Raw genomic sequence first — 18,762 nt, 5'->3', positions numbered from 1 at the left:
TTCAGGAGCCGGATGAGGAGGGCGTGAGGGACCAACGAGTGATACCTGATCACCACAGGCAGCGTAACCCTGGCATCTCTGGACTTGCCTTCTGAAGATTCTTCGTGGTCACTGTGGCCATCAGAATTAGTTTTGCCACAGACGCCCAGCCTCAGCGTGTGTTTAGAAACACAGCGTGTCCACCATAGTCTTGACAGTGTTCCCTCACTTGATGGGCAGCAGCTGGGGCTTGTGGGTCGGCCAGGGGGCTCGTGTCCAGACCACCAGCACCTCCCTCCATGTGGGCCATGGAAGAGGAGCCGTAAGATGGACACAGCCTTCTCAGAGGCTTGCCCCACCTCCAGATGTGCCAGTAGCTTGTGGGTCTCACAACTGAAAACTCCTGTCCCCCCAATTCATGCCCTGCACCCCTCCTCCCAGCAGATGGCGGGGAGGCAGGGTGCATGGAGCAGAAGTGGGGTGCTCCTTTCCACACAGGCTCTGCAACCCAGAAGAGGCCTTTTCATGGGATGACCCTGCTTTTCCTTCCCGGGGCAGCCCACCTGCCCGAGGCCGTGTGGCCAAAGTGCAGGTATGCAGCCCAGGAGACAGCACCCTGTCACCACAGCCTGAGGGGATATCACGGGAAGAAGCCAGTGCAGACATGGGAGAGGGAGCCCCGGTCCTCTGGTGCCCACTTCCGGGACTCTGGATGCACAGGGGTGTTCTCTGCTTGTCAGTGTGTGCACACAAGTGTGTACAGGTGTGCGTATTTATGAATATGCAGGTGGGGAGTGTGCAGTGGATTGCTGCTGTTTATGAGTACAAGAGTGTGCACCACTGGCAGGAGTGCCAGGCCGCACCCCACCTGATGTGCACAGGCCAGTTCTTCACACATGGCACCGTGCACACCCCTCACACTCTCCCCAGCCTGGTAACAGCCACTTAGTCCTTGCTGCCCCTGGTGATCAGGAGTCCTGACCAATATACTGTCCCAATTCCACACTCACTTTATGATGAGAAGTAAATACAATGCAAAGCTTTTGACTTGTGAGTTAAAACACACCCGTCTCTATTGATGTTTATACACACACATAATACCAGTGCCACAGCTAGAGCCCCACCCATGACTTCCTCTAACCTAATTATCCCCCAAACATCAAAGTCCGCTTTAGTACCACCCTCTGCACCTTCCCATGGGGATTCCATTCCCGTGTGAGTTTTGGAGTTGCTCCTGCTACACCCACAGGCTGAGCAGGGATCCTCTCCAACCTATAGTCCCTCTGCTTGTGTCGGTCTGACCACCAGCCTTGTACTGTCATCAAGTCCTGCTGGACCTTGTTTCCTCGCATCATCAGAAACTCAGGAAGAACCCCACCCCCTTTCCCCAGGATGACAGTGTAAATTCCCAGCTTAGTCCTGCCAGGGTGATACCCGGTGATCACGCTGGTTGGGTGGCAGGCCATGGAGCCGTGAACTCATTCAGAGAGCTCTGCAAAATGTGAACGCTGGGGGCAACAAACCAGACCAAACCAGACCGACTTAGGCCAACTTCTGGGCTCAGGGCCCGTGCAGGATCCACCTGTGGCCTCACCACTCTCTGCACCTCCGGCTGCCTCGGGGGAGCACATTAGAAATGCTGAGTCTCAGGCCCTGGCCTGAGCTGCTGGATCTCAGGTGACTCACAAGCACACAGCAATTTAAGGAGAAGACAATCTATCAGATCAGGAGGTCACAGGACAGAAGGTCACACTGTACTGTTTCAAGAACAAATGACCAAAATGGGTCACCAATAAGACCCAGATGGCTCCAGACACACACAGAGGCCAAAGCACTCCTCTGCCTTTCTTCCGAGGCCATCGGAACGCAGGGACTGGGGGAAAAGTAACATGCAAACACTGGGGCTGAAATGGAAGCCAAGTGGTAAAAGTAGACAGGAATAAGCCCAGAAGATGTGTGTGCCCCGCCCTGCACTGCTGAGAGCCGCTCTGCTCGGGCGGATACATACAGCACACGCCAAAATGCAGAGACCATGCGCCTGTCTTCCTCACAGCTGTGTGCACAGAGCCGCACAGAGCACCGAGTGAGGTGACACATGCCTGCAATCCCAGCTCTGGGCGGCCATGGGATCACTCCCCAGTACCACAGAATCAATCAGTTAAAACAAAGTCAAGCGAAGTCTGCCCAAAGCAGGGTTCACTAGCCAGGGGTTGCACGATTTACCGTCCTGGAGTGGGGACAGTTCTGGGATTCACGGACCCTGGACTGTCCCTCTACCCCCTGCTGTGCCTGCCTCCTCTCTGCTTTCCACTTACATGATTTACTCTGAAAGAGAAACTCTCAGCAGCTGCAGAGGTCTGCTAACTGGTGGTCAGCTTAAACCCCAGCTGAATTGAATCAGCGTGATGTTGAGCATGGATGGCCCGCATGAGGGCTGTTGCCTGCATGAAAAGGAGACCTGGAGAGGAAGAGCAGCCTTGTGGGTTCCCCTAAATGTTGTCTGGAGCCATTGGTTCTCCAGGAGAAGTCCTCATGCTGAGTTACTGATATGAACTCGGCTGTTCTCATCGTTGGAGGAGCTCAGGACCTCGCTGTCGCTGAGGATGGCTTTGGCATTTTTCAGGGGAGTCCTAGAGTGCCACTTCCTGGCTTCACTGCAGAACCTTCAGCCAACTGGCACATCTCCTTCACCCCGCTGGCACAGACTTTCTAGCTCCCACTGCTGACCTCTGGGCCTTCCCAGCACAGAGCCATGGATAGACGAGCAGAGTTATTGTCATGGGATCTGGGTTTTCAGCTGAACTCATGGGGATCCAGGCCTTCTGCTGGATTTTCCAGGTCTTTAATGCTGTAGACAGATTTCCTGCACTTCCCTTGTATTTGACTCCTTGGGTGACCATGAGAAACGATACCATAAATTATGTGTCCTGTAATTGCTCTCCTTGCGAACCCTGACTACAACAGCAGCTGAGAAGAGCTCGCTGGTAAATGAGCCTGCGATAAACAGACACAGGGTGCTGGAGTGCCGTGGTGCTGCTGACCTTCCGGGCACCCCAAGAGTAACAGCGCACCCACATCCACCAAGCACACCCACGAAACTCTAGCATGACTCTCGCAGCCGGTGCGGCACTGAAGGATCCTAGGGCAAACGTAGAACTTTTCCCCCAATGTTACTGCTTTTAACCTTACTACTGACTTGGCTTTCAAAAATCAGTGGTGACTTAAACATGAGCCTGTAACGAAACCAAGCCAAACTTCACATCGACAACTGCAGTCTTTCAGAAAATACGGGGATCAAATAATTCTTCAGATGATTGCTGAGGAGGTTAGGAAAATTAAGTCTACCAGTTAAGTCTACTGAAGATTATCCAGGTCTTTAGGGACAACATTAGTGTCCTCATGTAATAGGACAGAATCTATCAGCAAGAATGTTTAAAACTCAACTGTAGTCTAATAAACATGACAGGCAGCTTTCCACTTAACCATTCTTGGAAGGCGGTTTAAAAGGGTCCCCTACGCCCACCTCGGAGGGAGACAGCCCTTAGGACCTCCTCACCTTGAGCACGGAAGCCAGAGACCCATCCATCCCTTCTCGGCCCCTCTCCCTACAGACCCTGCCCAATCTCTCCCTTTCAAAGCTGAGTAATATTCCATCGTGTGTCTGCACGGTCTCCCCCTATTCATACATCTGTACAGGGTATTTGGGGTTTTCCTACCTTTGCACCTCTGTGAATAAACCTGCTGGGTGTGCAAAATCTCCTTAACTTTAGGTTTACCTTAAAACTGAGTTCCCTGTTGTTTTCCGCACTGTCTCAGCACTCCTAATTAAAGCCTAATGGACTGGAACAAATGGGAGGCAGGGGGGTGTAACATTCTTTTCTTTTCATGTAACTTGTAAAGAGGAGAAGCCCTCCGGCTGCATCAGGCGGGACTGCTGTTCCCTTGGGGGACAGTGCGTTCCAGTCTGCTGGAGCTCAGAGGGGCTCAGGAACGGGGATTGTACACGAAAGCCGGAGGCAAAGCAGAAAACACGAAACTTATGTCCGTGCCGGAATTAGCATGAGCAGGGCAGAAAGTCTCTGCAAAAGATGCAACTGTTGTCTGTGACCCTGACTGCTTTCTCGAGGTGATATGAAATTTCATTTTTCTCACCACAGAATTTCAGAAGAAAATGTCCGCTCTGCCCTAATGGAGGAATATTGGGAAGTGGGGGTGAGAGGAGAGATCCAACAGAGCACAGGAAATGACCCACAGCTTGGGAACTGTAAAACCTCTAAGGGATTTAGAGAAGTTCTTCTAAAGAAAGGCTGTGGTACCAGCCTGAAAAAAATTTTAAAAAACTTTCCACCTAGTCACATGAATAAAAACAGGGAAGACTATGGGCAAAATGGAAAAACAGTTTAAACGTGAGAGATAAATTAGACTACTTGAAAGTGCCTCCAAAGTCGAGCGCTGACCAGAAGAAGAACAGAAGACAGCGATTCCCGGGAACTGTGCGCTGATCTAAGAGCAGCGTGGCACGGCTGGACACCTCTGCATCAGAGCAAAGCATCTCGAGAGTGGCTGGGGCCCAGGCAGCTCATCCCACCATTCAGAAAGCAGATGCCGGGCAAGGCGCTGCCAGTCTGTCTTCTGGCGAGGGCCCCTTCCACAGTTCGGCCCACAGCAGGGCCTCTGGATGTTTGCAAACTTAGCCAGGATAACTAAAGCAGGACTCCAGGGCCCATAAGGGCTGCAAGAAGGAGGCCATCCACACTCACACCCAGCGTGGACAGAGTGGAGCAGCTGTGCGGGGCCCACAGCTCCCTTCACGCTTCTGAGTCCGAAATCTCACCTTCCTTTATTTTGAAAGACTCCACCAGCAAAAAGGAGTGAGGCCAGGGATAAGACAGGTGAGTGTAAGATAAAGCCCAGTGCATGTAAAACCAAATAAAAAGAGCTTGGACAGAGACAGGCGGCTGGAGGAGTGCACTCCACGAAATACTCAGGGGAGTTTGCCCTCGATGAGAGTCTAACCCTGGAGTAAGGAAGCTCCCTCAGCCGGAAACTGGGCCTCCCTCTCCTCTTCACATGGCCCCAAAAGCCACACAGCTGGGGTGTCCTCCCACCTCCAGGTCCACCCTCTGTCTCTCTGTCCCGGCTCCACTCCCAACCACTCGTCCCACAGCATATTCGCTTCCCGCTCTCCCCTCGCTGGGCCGTGGCCTTGTGAGCCCCAAGCCCATACTTGGCTGTGGACCACTGTCCCTGTGGATGCCACACGCTGCTGGCCTCTGGGAGCTGCCCCTCCATGCGCGCCCCATGTAGGGGGCCCATGTAGGAGCTCTACTCCGCCGTCCCGTGTGGTCAGCTCCCTCCCGCGACCTCTCTGCTGTCCACGCCACACGTGGGCCATCCCACATGAGGATATTCTGTTTACCATAACTGGAATAAAAGTGATAAGCAAGAAAGGTGCAAACTGGGCTTAGAAGCCACAAAAGCCCAGAGCACCCACACCTTAGGGCCACAAAACTGAGATTTTTGGACTCCCTTTACCTACACGTGGTGTTCTTTCCTGTGAAACATTTAATCCATATTTTGCCCTCAACCTTTAACCACTGCACCCACGGCTTAAACCTGATTCTCTGTAAATCAGCTTTGGAGACCTTACATTTGAAAGAAAGTAAGTAATGTTTTTCAGATGATATTCTAAGGAACACCCTGGACTATCCAGGATGAAAATGCAAATAAAATTAACTAAAAGCTAAAGACCGCTCTGACCATGTTCCTGACACTCGGCCCGGGGTTGCCCCTGCCTGAGTTTTCCAGCCCAGAACCCGCACAACCTTTTTCCCGTCTTCTTAATCTCCACCGACTCAGCATGCGAAGGGCTGGTCTGAGCTAACAGAGGCGCTCCCCGGGCCAGCCTCCAAGGGGTGTTTTCTTTATGGTCTGTCTCATTCCAGAAGTTCAGAGCTCACAACCTCCAGGCAAACAACACTCCAACAAAACGTGTCATTAATTTTTAAAACACGACATCCACAGTGTCCCTGTCCCCGGATGGCTGGGCCACTGATGCCTCGAATTTAACTGTGTTCTGGAGCCACATACAAACACTATGATCTTACAGGAGCATCTTCCCTCCTCCTTTCACACTGGAATGTTTCAGACACACACCAAGGGTAGAAACAGGAGCAAATGCACCCGATGCCCCCATTACCCAGCCCGCCAGTTTCCAACTCCCACTGCCCTCCACCCCTCAGGACACAGCTATCTTGTTACAGAACCCCCCAAATTAGAAAGGTGAATTTTTCAAAAATCAAACATTGGTTAATGCTTTTTCTAAAGGCAAAAAAAAAAAACCATGTAACTGCCACGCCACCACTTATACGTGCATAAATGTGTACACACACACTTTCACGTGAATGCGTGTGTGTGTGTGTGTGTGTGTGTGTGTGTGTGCATGCACAATCAGCCTTTAGTAATCACTTTCAGCCGGCACCTGGTTTCCTTCCACAGTCTGGCACAGGCAGTGCGCGCTGACACAGACTCAGTCTGAACCGCGTGTCCCAGACCACAAGGACACACATGGTGGCACGGTTTCATCTGTCAGACCGGCTTGATCCACATGGACCTGTCAACAAACCAGGTCAGCGGGCTGGAGCAGAGAGGAGGAAAAAATCAATAAATCTGTGAATGAATCATGCAGCCATCAGGGAGGATTAGAGGAGCATGAATGAAAGGGATCCGCGGGGCCTCTGGCCTCCCTACCTCGGCCTCTTAAGTCCTTCTGCATCCAACGGAGCCAGGCTCCCTCACTTCCCCAACTGGGTCCCCCCACCCAGAGCTCCCACCCGATCTGGTTCTTCTAAGAAAGGGTTTGAGACTGAAAATGAAGGACTCGCATTCATACCCTGGGAAAATTTCATTCCAACTGCTGTTTCCCTCAAAGTTTACATTCCGGTCACTTAATATGAACACACTAACCTTACCATAAAGTGGAATCACATATTGTGCAGTAACCTGATATATACAAAAATTGCCCTGGCCTTCTGCCTAGCTCCAGCCTCTCATTGCTGGCTGTCCACCCCTGCTGCCACATATGGAGTTAGAAACGCTTGGCACGTATTTGTCTCACATGTAAAAGACCTATAAATCAATGTAAACCAATAGATCATTATTAGCACAGGTAGCTTCACTGAGAACTGCGGTTCTGAGCAGGGTCACTACAAGTGCAACTTTCTAATGACAGCAGACACATGCAGAATCTGTGGGTTAATGGAAGAGTAATAAATGTATACTATAAATCCATGAAATCAGCTTTCTGGCTTTGTCGTGGTCCTTGAAAAGATAACACCCACATTTTCATTTGGTTTTGCTTCATAAAATCTCAACACAGAATTAAAGATACTTAAAGCAAATATTTTGACAGTTTTGACAAAGCATGAGATAAACGTGCACGTATTCCAAGGGCAAGGGCATTATTCAGGGAAAAAAACCCGCACTCATGTATTCGAGACCAGGCACTGGCATGTTCGTGACCAGGTACTTGCACGTAAAGGGCACAGGAAGAAGCACTGGTCAGGCCTTGGGGGAACCTTGGTCCACATCATGCACCTCTGCAGCTGTCTCCGGGGTTCACAGAAGCCGTTCGCCATTCACCAGACCTTCCGAATTGGGGCTACCGGGGCTCATTCCTCAAGGGAGGCAGGAAATGGAGGTGGTGAGCCTGGCTTCTTCCTTCCACCCATGGCCAGGGGGACCAGGACAGTTAGGCAGGAGCACAAGGGACAGGACACAGGGGACCCAGGTGGACACAGACGATGACCAGGGGGCACTCATGAATGCCGAGGAAGACACCAGCAAAGACTTAAAATTACACTGTTCACAGTGAGAATCTGGGGACACGGGAAGGCTTTCCAGGGCTGCCGTGGGGAACGACGCTTTGGCCACAGGAGTCGCAGGGACTGATGCAAGCAGCCAGGAGGATGACGTAGCCTCTGGCTCCGCACCCTGGGCCCGGCTGCCTGTGCCCCCTTTCAGCCCTCACAACACTGAGCTCCTTAGGCTTCACTGGTGATGGGGTTTCAATGCAAAGGGGCTACAACACCCAGAACTGAAAATGCCACCATCTAATTCCGCGGTGGAGGCGGGGCCTCGCCGTGGCCTCTCTTCCTCCCAACATCTGTAGCTGCAAAGGACTCAGGAATCCTCCCTATAAAATCCCCTTTCTCCTTCAGGTAAGAGGACAATTGTAGCACCAGGCGGTGGTGCAATGGGATGTGCAGGGAAGCAGGAAAGAAAAAGATGCATAAGATGCACGTGGGGGAAGCAAGGGCAGGAGGAGAGCCGCGACAGGAGAGGCTGAATGTTTCCCCGCTGGCTGCAGCTCACAAGTCCCTGTGACCCGCGGCAGGGGCGAGGGTGGGAGGCTGTGGGTGACAGCAAAGCTGAGGGAAGCACAAAGCCAGTGAATCCACGCAGGATCAGGACACTGTTTTTCTGAAAATCCACTGCTGCTGTCATTACAACACACCCTGTCTCCAAAACACACATCAGGAAATCATGATGGGAGAATATCACATGGATTTCATCTGTAAAAAATGTATGTGTGTGTGTGCTAAATATTTGGGCATCTCCAGAGCTCTTTATGTTGGAAGCTCACTGACAGTGTGAAGGCATGTGCAGGTGTGGCTTTCAGAGGTGACAAAGTCAGAGGCGGGGCCTTGCAATAGGGTTAGGATCCTTAGGGAGGGACCCACCTGCCCTGCGGAGCAATGAGATGGCACCGTCTGTGAACAGGGAAGAAGGCGCTCCGTGGACACCAGCTCAACCTGCCCCTTGGTCCTAGGGTCCTCGGCCTCCTTTGTTTATGGTTACCCAGTCTTTGGGACCACGTACATCAGGCCAAATGGATTTAGACTATGTACATGCGCATGCATACATATGGTGCACACATGCATGAGCACGCACATGAGTACACACATATGCGTGCACACACAAACACACATGCGGATTTTTTCTCAGAAACTACTAGCAAGCATTCCAAGATGTACATTTTACTTGCATCAAACTGTATTTTAAATATTTAATATTAAAGTAAAATCCAAAATTACAAGGCCATTCCATGGCAATGCCCTGAGGCCTGCAGGCTTCGGTGCAGGCCAGGGCTCCTTTCAGGGAATGTCAGCACAATCGGTCTTTGCAGTTCCGGGTTCCATCATGTGCTGGTGCTGGGATTCCACCTCATGCATGCTCGGCCAGTGCTGAGCACTGAGCTACATCTCAGGCCCCTATCTTTTAAATTTTAAGGCAGAGTCTCAGTATCTCCCCAGGCTGGCCTTTGATCCTCCTGCCTAAGTCTCCGCAGTGAACAGGAGTACAATTGTGCACCTTCTGCCTGGCCTAGCTTTTAGGAGACTTATTCCTGGTGTGTCCATATCTCACCTGTGCCCTTCTGTGCAGGTCTTACAATTTTTCAAGCAGCAACTTTTAAGCAATGTTTTAATCCATGCTATGGGCTTGGACAAGAGGAAGGAGAAATTTCCAGTGGAAAGCAATGTCTTGCGCAGAAACAGCAGAGGGCCTGGGCCAAGTCCCCAGCCAGCCACTGCTCAGGTCGATTTTCCCCTCTGCATTCATTCTTCCTGTACGACAGGTGGTCTCTTGAGGGAGGCAGACGCTCCAGGAGACACTCCCGTCTTCCCTGGCCTTGCACGGAGGATCTTCTGGCCAGTCAGCCTTTCTGCTCCCCTGAGCCCCATGTCGTGATCCTAAGCCTTCCTTCCCCAGGCCAGAAAGAGGGTGACCTACTTCTAAACCAGAAGCCAACAATATTTCAATCCACTCTCAAGAGGCAGAGGGACACGGGGACCCCCAGGGGACACAATGTGCACCCACAGGCAGAAGCCGTTTGTGCAGAGTGGCCTCCCTGGGGAGCAATGCATGCAGCCCTTCAGGTGCAGTGACAAGGGAAACTCGGGGACTGCTGGCTGGCTGTCAGCCTAGTGCACCCCGAGATGGCCTGCCTTTTCTCTGAGGGTGGCTGTGCTGTTCACAAACACTGCTGTGTGCATCGGAAGGAGGTCACAACAGCGAAAGCTTTTCATGACAACAAAGGGAGGCACCGTTTGCTCTGGAAAGGGGTCACGGAGTCGTGGTATTTCTGCAGCTTCTAGGACAGCAGTGTGGGGAAGCCAGCTGTGAGAGCTCAGGAAGCCGTTGCTTTGCCGGCCAGACCCTGCCTGGGAGGAGCAGCAGCAGGAAGTTGTGTATGGAACAGTAGGAAGACACATGCTCTTCCCAAAGCATTCAGAATAATTTGACAGGAAGTTGCATCCCGTCATGGTGTTGAGGGGAAGGTGGCTCATGCAAAATTCACTCGATAAATATTCACCAAGCTTCTGTTCTATATCTGGCACCCTAACGATATTACCCCCAGAGAGGAGAAGAAGGGATGATTCTAAATAAAGCTGAAGTTAAGACAGTGTCTTTTTCCTCAACAATTTTACCCATTTTTACTTTTTTTTTCTATTTATATAACACTATTTTCTGAAACATCAATCATACTGCCCTCAAACTACAATGAAATGCCCCAAATATGTCCACTATCCTAAAGGTTAAGTTGAGCTCACATTGTGTATTTCCTCCTTTCTTTTCTCTTTTTTAGCTAGCATGCAGTTTATTCTGGACAACATCCCCTGTGTAGTTGAGAAGAACATGTATGTTGATACTGTGTGGAACACTGCAGATTCTTTACCAAGTCCGTTTGTTGAAAAGTGTGGTTCAGCCAGTTGCAGTGGTGCATGCCTGTGGTCCCAGCACTTGGGAGCCTGAAACAGGAGCACTGATGTGAGTTTGAGGCCAGTCTGGGGCACAGAGTGTGTTCAAGTCCACCCTTAACTACACAGCTAGACATTCTCTCAAACAAATAAACAAGTAAACCCATGAACGTGTGTATCAGTTCTGGTCCTTCTTCGTTGGTTTTTCAGCTAGTTATCAGGTCCCCCACCACAAATGTATTCCTGCTCGTTTGATTTTTCATGTTGGTTAATATTTGTTTTACATAGCTAGGTGTGGTGGTGCTTGGTGCATATATATTTATTATTGCTATCTCTTCCTCTTGGATTGTTCCCTTTACAAGGATGTCGTGGTTGTCTTTTTTGTCTCTATAATCCCTCTTGGCTTGCAATCCAGTTTGTCTGAAAATAGAGTAGCTACCTCTGCTTTTCTCTGGGTTCCTGTTGCATGGAGTATTAGATTTCATTCTTTAACTTTCAGTTTATGAATTCTGCTTTTAGTAAAATGTATTTCTTCTGTGTAGCACATTGTTGGATCTTGCTTCTTGAGGCATTCAATATTTCAATAAGATGTTTTTCTTGCTTAAAGAAGCCACTACTTTTAGAAGTTTTGACTATTGTGAGATGTCATTCTGTAGACTTGCTGTTCTTATGCATCTGTCCAGTATAGGAAACTACTCAAGTCTTGACTCAAAAAGGTACAATGTCTTCCAGACAGAAGGATTTGCAAAATTTGGGTCAATTCCTGCAGTTTTGGGCCTCAGGTTCCTCAGCTATGATGGTCACTGCTTAGTGAACTGTCGTGAAGTTGTATGACATAGCCTGTCCAAGCTGCCCCCACCACCACTAGCTGTTGAACAGGCCAAACGTGTTACCAGCATTATACTGCAGTACAGTATTGACTTTCCTGCTACCGTGTACCCTGGTTTGCCCGTCATGGAAAAGGCAAATACAAACCTTTCGTTTCACTTTATAGCACCCAGCTTCTGTTCAAAGATTTTCATACAGAGCTGCTGTTTACTGAATGAGACCCTGCAGACCAGCCCTGTGCTTTCCAGTGCTTTCAGGGTGAAATTTCCAGATTTGGGGCCACTCACCCACAACATCTTTAGCAATGCTGGAGTTTTAGCAGCTCGTCTCCAGGGAAATTGCTTTTGCTTTTATCTTCTGAAGGGCACCTCGCAGGTCCACTTTATGGATCTGATAGCGTAGTAGGCACTCTGGAGTAGAAGCGTGTTAGAGAGAGAAAATGGGACTGCAAAACCAACGGCCAGTATCTGTGTCCAGAACCACGCTAGTTCTTTACGCACATCAGCTCGTTTAATTCTTGTGAAAGTCCTCCGAAGCCACCGTTACTACTGTGCCACTTTCCAGCTGTGGAAAGGAAGGTGCAGGAGGACCATGTGATTCACTGGGTCCTGTGTGTGGCTGGGCAGTGTTGGATCTGGACTGCGCACTGTGCCACCCATGTCTGGGTCCCTGCTGGCGTCCACAGTTTCCACCGAGGCAGGTGTAGCAAAGAGCAGAAGCTGTTGATGGTGTGTCAGTCGCAGAAGGCCCTGCTTGGCCTGCCCCGTGGGTGAGCATTTCTAACCTTAGTGGAATGTCACACCCAGTTCCATAGAGAGGACTCACAGCTATGCACTTGGGACCCAAAGCCAGGCCTCTCTGGAGTCAAATCCCACCCCTGGACTGCAGAAATTAAAGGCAGGCAGAGCACTGACCCCAGCTGCAGAGGAGCCCAGGGCCCAGTTGGGGAATCTGAAAGGTGACGTGAATGCTGCCTTTGCTTCCTGACCACACGGGGTTCATTAGCTTCTCTGCTGGAATGTTCTGCTCGCACTTTACACTGAGCTGGACGTCTTCTAGCCCTGGTCTTCTGTCCAGTTTGGACGGCCAACACAGCCTCTCCCTCAGACACACTGAACGGACTCCAAAGGTCCCGCAGTCTTCTCCCTGCTGCCCGCTCTGTGTATCCTTGGCGGTCAGTGCTGCCATGCACAAAGGATTCAGCTATCAACTTCCAACCCTAAATGCCTGGTGTCCAAGAAACACATCAGTAGATCTGGAGCTGATTTTTGAAACTTCAATTTTACTTTGTTTTATTTTAGAGAATGAAAATGTATGATGTATTTTCAGACCACTTTTCATCTGAGAAGGCTGTTACTCACTATTAACAACCCTCCCCCTATTTCCCGTGGAGGAGGAGAACACAGACTGAGAGGCCTGATGGCCTCCTGTGCCCCAATGTGGTGACCTTCACCAACACAGGGGCCTGGTGGCCCAAGAACCGCTTCGCACAGCATCATGCTGCGGTAATGCCTATGCACCCCAGAAGAGTGGGGAGCCCTCTGTGCAACGAGCAGGCTCCCGAAGGTGCAGCGCTGGAACTCACAAAGCACTGTCCACGCACGTGACCTTACAAGGCAGGCCCAGCTGGATGCCTGTCCCTCCTACCCAGCCCTGGCACAGCCTGGCCCTGTCCCTCTGCTGCCCCGCAGCCTGGTGTGACAGATAGGTGGGCACACATAGGGCAGGCAGGGCCAGCTCAGGATGCAGCTGCCCACTGGAGTTCAGCCAGGTGGGGATAAGGCCACGGGACCCCGGGGGCAACGGAGTGTGGGCCGTCTTCCTACCTTTGTGTCTTTCCTTTCCATAATTATTTTTACTCAAGGCTCACATTTAATAAGACTTTATTGGCTGTCCTATGCGTGCACGCAGGAAATGATACCTAATGTATGTGAGACAAGACCAAACACTGGGAAGGACTCGTCATAGCATCCTGCCCTCCAGCAAATGTCCACGCTGTCACCTAGACGGTGACCTTCCTTGGACACAGAGAGGCTGCAGAGGTAGCGAGCTAAGAGAAGCTCACGGTGGAGTACAACCGAAAAATACCACTGGGCGGTGGGGGGAGGCAGAAAAGACTTGAGCGGCACCTCTGCAGACCAAGGGCTTCTGGGGTGCAGGTTGACCACAGCTATGCGAGTACATCTCCATGGGTTCCGAATAGAAATGACTCGGGGTGAGGGGCGTCCCAGGAAATGAACACTGGTAGCCTCCGGAAACCAGGAGTCACGCACAGGGAGGTTCTCTCATAGCTGAGGGATAGCTCAGGGCCGTCCTGAGTGAGCTCCGTGGGTGAAAGCAGGTGGCAGTGAGTAGGCAGGCCCAGGAGGGAAGCCAGCCTCACTTTGCACAGAGGATGGATAAACCAGAGGCAGAGGGAGTGACTTGGACTTGCAGGAGTCAGCTTGTGTAGCTGAACAGGGAAGGAAAGATGTAAACTCAAGGAAACCCCAGACAGCAGGTGAATGAGGGTTGACAGGGCTGTGAGACTCTACAGACACCGCACGGGACTGACTCAGTGCTGTGTCCAAGTCCTCGCTGTCACTTCAGCCGTGATTAGATTCAGGCTAACTGAGGTCAGGAAGAGGAGACCTGCTCTGATAAGATCCGTGTCCTAACACGCAGGGACTGGAGAGGCTGAGCCACAGACATTACAGCTAGAAGAAACGCAGCCATCAGCAAGCCAGGAAGGACCTGGCCAGGGCCTGACCACACTGGCCCCCTGACCTGGACTTGTGGCCCCCAGAACTCTGCTGAGGTGCTACTTTTGCTCCCAAGGGGCAGTGCTTTGTTTAGCAGCCACAGCTGACTGCTATACCAAGGATGGAGGGACAAGACCAGCCCTGTCCATGTTCTGGGAAAGCTCATAAGAAACCAGACCCAGAAGTGGGATTGGACATCAGGATGTCCCAGATACCTTGAGATTGGACATCAGGATGTCCCAGGTGACCTTGACGGGTAAATTCCAGAATGTAAGAGGCAGGGCCGGAAGTGGGGTAGCAGCAACTCCAGGCCGGAGACTCTGTGGTCAGGACCCATTCTGTCTCTGGGTTTATACCCCTGCTGCCTGGGCCTCCTGGCTCACTGGAGCCCTGCCACCTCCTCCCTCTGAAGGGACTGGACTGTCTTCTGCCTGGTCCAGCCAGCACCAAGGCAGTAGCCCCAGGATCCTCACAAGCCACATCAGATCTGGTCCCGACAGGGCCTCAATGACACGCTGACCACCTTCGTACCTCGGAAGCCAATCAGAGCTTGATTCTGTGCCAAGTCCCCTGGGCAGCCCTTATCTCTGACGTGACTTTAGCTTGGGACAAGGATGACTTAGACCAACCGGCATCACAATGTCACTTCTCAGTGCTGCAGTGTGAATGACCCTGGGCCCCTCCTCCTCTGAAATGAGACCTCAGGCCAGAGACACAGCCCAATCCAGACTAAATCTGACGGGCTTTGCTGGTGGTCTGTTCTCTGTCCAGAAAGACAGGAATGTCATAGGGCCAGAGAAGCATGAGGAGAAGGTAGCTCCAGAGCCGAACAGTGGACAAGCCACGGGACACTATCTCCCCGTGATGAGGGACCTGGAAATACTGGGGTGCACCCCCTGAGGCTGGGGAGTCTGGCTGCCAGGTGACAGAGCTGCTTGAGGATGGTCCATCTCAACCCCTCGCTTCCTCTCATGATGGGAGACCCCAAAGTGATGGTTGAGGCATGAAGAAAGAAAAGAAGGAAGGGAGGGAAGCAGGAGGTAGGAAGGAAGGAAGGAGAGTGAAAGAAAGAGAAAGAGAAAGAAAGAATCTAAGCCATGGTCCTGGAAGAAGCACAGCGCTCTGAGCCACTGTCCTCACAGAAGCTGCATGCCAGGGTGGCTCCTGGCCACCGTGAGAAGGGGGACCGTGGAGAGGACCTGCCACCTACGCTGGGGAGCGTGGGCCCTCTGGGAAGCTGTCCTTCTGAGTGACCAGGGTCACGGTCCTGGAGGGTGGCGCATGGGAGCATCTCATCCCTTCTCATCCAAGCTAAGGAGCAACAAGCAGGCAGTCAAGCAGCCAGAACCCATTTCAGAGGAAGTCAGCAACATTAAACATTTATTGGTACTGAAAAAAAGAATTTAGGGAAGACACACACCTTGGCCAGACTCCCACAGAGGCCCTGGGCTAGGGAGGTTGTCAGATGTCTCTACCTGCCATGGAGAAAACTAACACAACCCTCAAGGAGAAGAAAGTAAGACTCTAAAAACCTGCAAGTCAGCAAGCAAAAGTGTACACAGCCAACTCTGTTCTGATTGTTGCAATCATATTTCAGCTTGAGAACCTTACAGTTCAATACCCCGAAGTGTGAGGGGCTTTGCAAGCACTGTAAAAACAGTGTTAAGAAAAGCCAGAAACTCCCACTGCACCGTGCATTCCTGCAGTGAGCTGAGGCCAAAGCCTTGCCCTCTGGATGTGGATCTTCTAAGCACATTTTTGGTGTACCGTGACTATACTCTCTAGCTAGTCAGAAAGCTGAGAAAAAAGACAGTTCTCTCTGTGAGCCCTGAGTTTTAAATCCTTTCTGTAAACTGACAAACTGTTGGCATTAGGCAGGAATCACGCTAATGTGTGTGTGTGTACACACTTGTATGTAAGTATACAAAGACACAAGCAAATGCAATGGGTTATCCACTTTCAAATGCACATATAGCATCTCAGTTCTTTCCAGAAGCAGACAACACACTGTTAAAAACTCCAAGAGTTGGGGATTTAGCTCAGTGGCATAAGCACCTGCCTTGCAAGCACATAGTTGTGAGTTCGATCCCTGGTACTCCTAAAAAAAAAAAAAAAAAAAAAAAAAAAAACCCAAACCTCCAAGAGCCAGGATCCACAGAGATGCAGAACAGAAAATCCCATCGAGCGCTTCATGGCCTGGGGCCTCCCCACGGAGACAGCACAGAGCGGGAGGTCCACTCGGTGCCATCAGCAACTGCAAAGACGTAAAGGCCCCGAGCCCCGGTTTCTGTCGCTCCATATTTACCCACCGGTACACGCCAAGCAGGGTTCTGCACCCAGACACACATTTTGGTACCGTGAACACAAAGGCGCATGCTTCACAGAGCACTGGCCCGGGGCAGAGACTCAGCTCTTCACCAGAGCACAGGGAGTTGAGGCTTGGGCTTCTCAGCCAGGCACAGAAGACTCAGGGCTGCTCGGATGCAGTCCCACTACTTGTGGGTTGGAAAAGCAGATCGAAAGCCTTATTTTCTTATAAAATTTAGCATCGTGGGGACACCCACAGCACAAGTGAGGCACTTCTGTCCATCACGGATCCACTGCAGAGCTCAGGTCAGCCAGCACAAAGCACTCACACCAGACGCCAGAGCAGAGGGCAGGGTGGCAACGCCAGCACCCAGCGCCTCCCCGGCCCTGCCCGTGGACACGAAGCCTACCTGAGACGAGTGAAACAGTGTCTTTCTCCCAAGAGACGACAGTGACGTAGGCCTCCACCGAGGAGGGGATAATGCACTTGAAGACCGCGACATTGCCTCTCATGGTTTTCTGGTCCTCCACACGGACTGTATAGGGCTCCCGTAAAACTGCAGGCAGAAGGACAAAGGTCAGGCGCACGGGTAGCAGGCTCTGAGTGCGAGTCACCCTAACAAGTCCCCGCAGAGTCACCGCACGACCAATTTGTTAGGAGAACCCCCAGAAATCTACATTCCCCACTTTCATCACCCCACTAATGTACACTGCTCTGTATGCTAAAGGCAAGTATACAATTTAAAGTCTTTGACCGCCCCTGGAGAGGCATTGGGCAGGGAAGGGTCTTCCAGACGGGGAGTGGCTGCCAGGAGCCACGCTGGTAGGAAACCGCCCTCGGCCCCTCGGCCCCTGAGGACCAGGGAAGAATGTTGGGACTATTAAAATAAAAGTCAAAAAGGATAAACTTTCCTGAGGACCTCTGGAAACAATTAAAAGACCCTTCACAGCTGAGTACAGTGTGTGCACCTGCAATCCCAGCAGTCTGGAGACTGAGGCAGGAGGAAACAGGCCTGGCTGCTCTCCTTGTGAGTTCCTGGTGGTGGTGCCAGACCTCATGTGTAACAGGGCACCTGGAGGGAATTTCGATTTGTCTCTCACTGTAGTTTTCTGTTTGTGTGGTCTGTATTTTGAAATTCTGTTACCAGGTGCACAAACATTTAGAATGCTCATGTCCTCTCTCTCTCTCTCTCTCTCTGCTTTATTGTGACCAGTGGCTGTGAGTCCATGAATATGGTATATCTTTCCTCATCTTTCATTTTAACCTATTCATTGTGGTTTAACTATGGTCTGAGGTGGACTGTGAAGGTCTGTGACCTAGAAGCCTGGTCCTCTGTGTGAGGATTTTGAGCCATGGTGGACCCTCTGAAAGGGGGAGCCTGGCAGTAGGTGGCTAGGTCATGGGGTCTGCCCTCGAGAGGGACTGTTGTAGCTCTCAAGGGAGTGCTCTCAGTTCTCAGGAGATTGGGCTATCGTAAGAGCCTGGCCCTCATTGCTCTGGCTTCCTGCCTCTGCACGGCAGTCCTGAATTTCAGTTTGCCTTTCTCAGCCATGTTGTAATTCTAAGGAGACCCTTGGTGGAGGCTGGACAGAAGACACTTCCAAAAATATGAGCTAAACAAATGTCTTTTTAACATTGAAGTATATTGCCCTAGGTCTTTTAGTTCAGCAACAAAAAATGAATACTCTTTCTTTTAAGCAGTGTTGAATATGACCTGGCGTCTCTGCCTTGTAATTTAGGTGGGTTGAGCTTTTATAGTGTGACATAAATATTGGATATCCTCAGGTCTAATGCTATAGTAGGGCACAATGATCTGATTAGTAAAGATGTAGTTATAGAGTAACAAACATATAGGCACGTCACAGCCAGTGACAATCAGAGAGTGGCCTCTTCCTGTGCTCCCACTGCCTGTCACATCAGCGCCCTGCTGGATTCAGTCAGCCTCAACTGTCTGGGTGCAGCTGCTTTGCTTCTGATAACGCACTGGGCCGATTTGATTGTTCTCAGTTTGTTTCCCTTCATTAAGAAAATACAGTGCTTCTAACTGGCTTCAAGGACTCTGGTTGGGGCAGATTAACCCAGCCAAAGACGCTTGTTAACTCTGCTTGAACTCCCTCCCCTGGTCCCCAGGTGTTCCTGTTGTGAC

The 18,762-nt window shown here is 51.1% G+C and overlaps 1 protein-coding gene across 3 annotated transcripts in view; it reads right to left on the bottom strand.

Annotated features, from left to right (window-relative positions):
* Positions 1 to 18,762, bottom strand: part of Dscam (DS cell adhesion molecule) — a 549,020-nt gene that overhangs the window by 426,481 nt on the left and 103,777 nt on the right. For all 3 annotated transcript variants that reach the window (XR_010039329.1, XM_063224581.1, XM_063224582.1), the window contains exon 3: positions 17,026 to 17,172. Coding sequence is in view for 2 of the 3 variants with exons in the window: in XM_063224581.1 (XP_063080651.1) it covers positions 17,026 to 17,172 (147 nt within the window). In the remaining variant the exon portion in view is untranslated. The remainder of the gene's footprint in view (positions 1 to 17,025; positions 17,173 to 18,762) is intronic.

This window comes from Cavia porcellus, unplaced genomic scaffold (genome assembly GCF_034190915.1).
Source record: "Cavia porcellus strain 051 isolate PalLab524CR breed Dunkin Hartley unplaced genomic scaffold, mCavPor4.1 scaffold_15, whole genome shotgun sequence".
Classification (NCBI taxonomy): Eukaryota; Metazoa; Chordata; class Mammalia; order Rodentia; family Caviidae; genus Cavia; species Cavia porcellus.
The sequence above is the reverse complement of the archived record's forward strand: the minus strand, read 5'-3'. Positions and strand labels throughout refer to the sequence as shown.